Below are 6,330 nucleotides of genomic sequence, written 5' to 3'. Positions count from 1 at the left end.
GCGAGAGGTGACGAGGGCATGAGTGACTGTGCACAGGGAATCCCGATCAAGAAAGGGCCGCAGCTGGCGAATCAGGCGAACCTGACAAAAGGTCCCCCTAGTTACAGCTGTCAGATGTTCCTCCAAGGACAGCTGCATATCCAGGAGGACTCCCAGATTGCGAGCCCTTTCTGTGGGGGCCAAAGACTCGCCCCCAATAGTCAGTGATGGAGTCAACTGACTATATCGGGATGCCGGGAGCCACAGCCACTCAGTCTTGGAAGGGTTGAGCTTGAGCCTGTTCCTCCCCATCCAGATCCGCACAGCCTCCAGGCACTGGGACATCACTTCAAGGGCATCATTGGGGTGGCCTGGGGTGGAGATGTACAGTTGGGTGTCATCAGCGTACTGGTGGTATCTCACCCCGAAGCCACGGATGATCTCGCCCAGTGGCTTTACATAAATGTTGAACAGAAGGGGCGAGAGGACCGATCCCTGCGGCACTCCACAGATGAGAGGCCTCGAGGTCAAATTGACTTTGATGTTTATGTAATTTTTTGTCTCCTTCTTGTAAGCTGCCCTGAATCCTTCGGGAGAAGGGTGGCATATAAATTACATAAATAAAATAAATAAATAAACAATTGACCCAAAGGTGCTTTTTGAAGAGGCAACTGGACTTCTTAGTTTTTCTTTGAAGACATTTCGCTTCTCATCCAAGAAGCTTCTTCAGCTCTGACCGGATGGTGGGGAATGGAAGGATTTATACTTCTTGAAGATAGCTGGTCATTTGCATTCTCAGTTCCACCAGCAGAACTCATTAGGGCTGTAAAGTGCTTCGATGCAAAAGGACAAAGGTACTTTGGAGCTTTTGGGGCACACCAGATTAAATTCTTGTAGTTTTTTATGTTCTCAGATAAATGTGAGAAGGCAATTTAATTGTCACCTTTGTTTTAACAAGGCCAAAGTTTTCTTTGGGATGGGAACATATATTGAATATATATGTAACAAAAATAGAAGAGAACTGCTTCCTGTTTTGACTATTCTTCCTTCCAATATTCCCTTGAAGAAAGTTGCATTGTGCAGGCCACAATGGATCATTCTGAGCTAGGACTACAATTTAAGTGTGAAGTTATTTATTTTATCATTTGTAAAGTTATTTGAAAATCAGTTCCATAAAAATCTGTTGGTGTTTACACATGGCATAGCAGTGGGTTGTCTGAGAACAGTTTCATGCCCATTCGTTTAAATATTTATAAAGTATTTTTGCACCTTTGACCAAAGGGCAATGAGCAAAATACAGACATAAAAATATAACAGCATATTAATGAAGCTCTAAAATTAAGAAAACAATACTAAATGAATGCATAAACTATAAAGCACTCTTTCCAGAACTTCAGCAATAAAATAATAAACAGCAGCATGTATATTATTAAAATATACGGTTTTGGCCTTTTAAAATTCTGCTACTGAAGGAACTGTTGTGAAAAAAATTCCCATTTAAGTAAAGAAACAAAGTGTTTGGGGACAGATGCAACATTTTATTTGCATCCACAACTACTATAAGTACTGGGCTTCTCACCAAAAGAATGCGGAAGAACCCTAAATCCAACAAGGTTATAGGTTATAAAGGTGAAGGTTTCTCCTGTTTATTCGTGTCTAACTCTAGGGGGCAGTGTGCTCATCTCTGTTTCTTAGCCGAGGGAGCCAGTGTTGTCCGAAGACATTTCCGTGGTCATGTGACCAGCATAACTATACATCGAGGTGCACAGAAGGTGTTGTCTTCCCACGAAAGTGGTACTTATTTAGCTACTTATATTTTCATGCTTTCTAATTGCTTAAGTGGACAGGAGTTGGGGCGAGTAATGGGAGATCATCCCATTGCATGGTGCTCAGGTCAGCTCAGGTCCAGTTGACAAGCTCAGCATCTTTAACCTCTGAGCCATCATGCCTTGCCCCTTTACAGGTTATATACCTTTTGAAATGGCAAGATTTACAAAAACAGTGTAAGCAATTACAATGTGACCTTTAATGCAGAAATGTAGAATCTGATAACATAGGATGACCTTACTATGGGCTGATCCATTGCCTCTACATTCTGCTTTTCTAACAACAATCCAAGCCAGCCCTTTCTACTGATAACTGAGGGAACGTCTCTTGTTGGTCACATCTACCCAACCCACTAGAGTGGGGAGGCAAGGAATGTTGCGGGTCCCATCCCCTAAGGAGATACATCTGGCAGGACCCAGAAGAAGGGCCTTCTCCATGGTGGATCCCTCCCTCTGGAACATCATCCCTCCCCCCCACACCCACCCAGAGATTAGACTGGTCTCCACTCTAACACTCTTTTGGAAGGCTCTAAAGATGTAGTTCTGCCAGCAGGCTTGGAGAAGCCAGAGTAGGATGGAGCCCATTTAATGGCTAGTATGAATGTGAGTGGTCGCCAGGGTGGGGGGGGTATTATTTTTCTTCTTTTTATTTATTTTATATGGTGATTTTATACACCTGTAAGCTGCCTTGAATCACCATGTGTGAATAGGCAGAAATATAAAATTTCTAAATAAATAAAATAAATACTAGCATCTTGTAATACAAATATTGTCCCTTCCCACCATGAAAAAGAAATAATGGTTTTTATCTGTCTTCTTCTCTTCCAGGTCATCAGGCAAATTTAGTTTGTCTGCTCTATCTGATATGCCCTTCAGAACCATAATGTAAAAACAGAATATTATTTGTCCCCCACAGAACCAGTGGCACATCCATAGAGGATCATTCCATTAAGTATAAGTTATTAGTAAGAAACTTATGCATATTTGCTTTCATCAGTTCTAGTAAGAATTGCTAACTGTTATTATTATTTTTTTTTCATTTTTGTTACACATTTGGGTAAACAAGGATGTGAAAAAATGATGTAATATAAGCCAATTTATATAATTTAATTTATTATATATGTGCATGGATTTTAATTCAGTTCTTTATCCAATAAAAAAAATTGGCTTTCATTTATGACTACCACCATTTCAGTTAAATCCATTCAACAAGATGCATTTTAACTAGGACTTTATTTGTGAAAGTATATTTTATAGAATGAGAATCTTCAGGAACAGATTTACTTGCTGTTTTGTCCAATCTGTGTCTCCAGATTATTAGGATTACAATTTTAGGAAATGTCATTTTACATTGGAGAAGTCTATTCCTACTCTAGAGAGTATTCTATTGATGTAGTCTCTAGAAGGACTCTTTTGACCACTCTAAAAATGCCTAGATATGAGATTTGCACAAAAAGTATTCTGTTGATTAATTATAGCTCATGGAATACCCTCTGGTCTTCACACGTAAGGAAGAAGGTTGACAAGAAATGAGCCAATTTCTTCAACTCTGAACCAAGGCCTATCTTTTTTTTTTAATTTTATTTATATGCTGCCCTTCTCCGGAGACTCAGGGCGGCTTACAATGCGTTAAGCAATAAGCAATATTGCTGTGGGTTCACAGAGTGGTAAAAGACACCCTCTTGTCAAGCTTGACTCCCACGGGTCTAGTGCACATCGATCCACTTTTCTTGGCCACAGGAAAATCCCAGGATGTGTTTTCCCATTTCCAATCTAATCTACACTCTGGAAATCTCGGTTGGTTTCCCATCTAAATTAACATCCACATTTTATCCTGCTTGGCTTCCTAGATTAAAAACAAGGTTGGCTACATGCTGCCCCCTATTGAGGTGCTTGCATGCAAGTACTGCTTTTAAAATGGCCAAGGCAAGTGCAACACAGCACAGGTTTGCCAACAGACATAGAGCCTATGAAGGAGCTGGAAGATTAGCTGCCAACGGTATTCACTTTATACTTCGTGGATCACCCTACTGCTTTCACTGAATTGGCTCAGGCTTCGGGGAATCTCTAATCTTCAGAAAGTGGTTATCGTCGGCATCAAAGGGTCCATACTTCTGTCTGGGGGCCCTTTCCCGTCAGTCCCTTTGCTCTGCCCTCAATGCTGAGAACCCCTTATGGGACCCCCTTCTCCCCATTCCCCCCCCCCGTCCCATCTCCCCCAGGTTTAGGATGGATCCCTTCCACAACACAGCTAGGTTCGGGATTCCTCCTATCGGTCCACACATTCTCTCCACTCTTCCCTTTCTCCCAATTGTGACTGGGATTACTATATGCCCCCCTCTTTTTTTTTAGTTCCCCCTCCCCTTCCCGGGAGCTCGGCAGCGCTTTCCCTTTCTCTGGTTTTATGCCCCCGTCTGGGGAGGATTTTTTTCCGCGCCCTTTCTCCGCCCTCCACATCGCTGGGCTGGCGCTCCGAGGCCAGAGCTCCATGTGAGCGCACGGAGAGAGTTTCGCCCTGCCCTCTCATTTACGTCAAACTCAGCGCGGGTCTCAAGGCTCCCGCTCTTTTCTCCCTCACTCTTGAGCTACGGAGGGTGAACAGCGGCGCCAGCCAATTCTCCGCCTCCTCGGCTCCTGCCCCGCCAAAGGCAAAGAGGGGAGAGACCGCCGGGGTTTGCAGCCACGCGACGGGAGCAGATTTGCGGGCGGTCAGCGGCGAAAGCAGCGAGCGAGACCCATGAGAAGCAGCCGTCAGCTTTGAGATCGAATCCGAGTAAGAAAATGGTCTGCCGGTTCGGGGGCGTGTTAAGGTGGGAGAATTGTAGCCTTGGGGAGAAGAAAGTGCTCGGCGCGCTGCTCCTGGTAGCAAATATAGAGGCTTTTTAAAGGACCGGGGTCTAGCCCATCACTTAGGCTTGGAAGGCGCCCGACAACTCTGCGCTCAAGAGGAAGACGGGGCGGGAAAGGAAACTTGAGGTTCAGCACCACGGACAGCACTCCTCGGCTTCTGCATGCAGTTCATTTGTTTCTTCCTCCTGCTCCGATTAGACTTAGAATAATTCTCCCTCCTTCATACATTACCTTCATCTTCCTGCTGGATTTCACTCTTTCTTCCTCGTTAGTTTTCTTGCCTTATTTTAACCGCACCCCCCCCCTTTTTTTTTCTTTTTTTCCCCGTCTTTTCTCCTTGCACAGGTGGCTTTTGCCGGCGGTGGCAGAAATGAACGAAAGCGTCCCCTTGAATGAGACTGGGGCTCCGGCACCTTGGATTCAGAGCAGCATTGGCAATTCTTCGCTGGAATTTTCCTCCAAGCTCCCCATCTTTATCCTCAATCCTTGGGATATTATGCTCTGCATCTCTGGAACCATCATTGCCTGCGAAAATGCCATCGTGGTGGCCATTATATTCTACACTCCCAATCTGAGAACCCCAATGTTTGTGCTGATTGGGAGCTTGGCCACGGCAGACCTCCTGGCTGGAGTTGGCCTGATCCTTAATTTTGTATTCCAATATGTGATCCAGTCAGAAACCATCAGCCTTATTACCGTTGGTTTCCTAGTTGCCTCTTTCACTGCTTCTGTGAGTAGCTTATTAGCTATCACAGTAGATCGTTATCTTTCTCTATACAATGCACTGACTTATTACTCTGAGAAGACTGTTTTTTGTATTCATATGATGCTAATCATCACCTGGGGGGTTTCACTCTGCTTAGGACTATTGCCTGTCCTAGGCTGGAATTGTATGGAAGATTATTCATCATGCAGTATTGTCAGACCTTTGACCAAAAGCAATGTGACTTTGTTGTCTGCCTCCTTCTTTTTCATTTTTATCCTTATGCTCCACCTGTACATCAAAATCTGCAAAATAGTTTGCAGGCATGCACATCAAATCGCACTCCAACAGCACTTCTTAACTGCATCTCACTATGTTGCAACCAAAAAGGGAGTCTCTACACTTGCTATCATCCTTGGGACCTTTGGAGCCAGTTGGTTACCTTTCGCTATCTACTGTGTCATTGGAGATTCAAACTACCCTGCGGTGTACACTTATGCCACACTTTTACCTGCTACCTACAACTCCATGATCAATCCCATAATTTATGCCTACAGAAACCAAGAGATTCAGAGGTCCATGTGGGTTCTTTTCTGTGGCTGCTTTCAATCCAAAGTGTCCTTTCGTTCAAGATCCCCCAGTGATGTTTAAGTGACTTCTCCCTCTGTGTAGGTTTGCACAAAGTGACAATTTTCAACTTTTTGTGAATTATAGTGCCTGGTATGAACCAGATCCATGTTGTGAAATTGTTTTGGGGGGGAGATGTTTAAACAGTAGCACTTTATGTATGTGTATTCTTGAGAATGTGACAGGTCTGGAGTTTCTGATTATGTGAAACTAAACTAAAAACAAACAAACAAACAAAAAACATGGATGTATACAAGATTGTACATTGTATTTGTGAAGTGAAGGCATTCCAAGACTGCATAATTATAGCACTTTATTTTTAGCTGCTGAACTGCCAAAACAGTA

General features: G+C 43.6%; 1 protein-coding gene across 1 annotated transcript; it reads left to right on the top strand.

Annotated features, from left to right (window-relative positions):
• Window positions 1–5,025: 5,025 nt before the first annotated feature.
• On the top strand, window positions 5,026–6,009 carry GPR6 (G protein-coupled receptor 6). The gene has a single exon (XM_070953400.1). The coding sequence runs from the start codon at window positions 5,026–5,028 to the stop codon at window positions 6,007–6,009; it is 984 nt and encodes a 327-aa protein (XP_070809501.1).
• The last annotated feature ends 321 nt before the right edge of the window (window positions 6,010–6,330 follow it).

This window comes from Pituophis catenifer, unplaced genomic scaffold (assembly GCF_029215685.1).
Source record: "Pituophis catenifer annectens isolate HBS135680 unplaced genomic scaffold, rPitCat1.0.hap2 SCAF_1, whole genome shotgun sequence".
Taxonomy (NCBI): Eukaryota; Metazoa; Chordata; class Lepidosauria; order Squamata; family Colubridae; genus Pituophis; species Pituophis catenifer.
Note: the sequence above shows the minus strand (reverse complement) of the source record. Positions and strands in the feature narration are given on the sequence as shown.

Bases quoted from the DNA above. Each gene is read 5' to 3' on its own strand.
- GPR6 (XM_070953400.1), top strand. From the start codon at position 5,026: ATGAACGAAAGCGTCCCCTTGAATGAGACTGGGGCTCCGGCACCTTGG.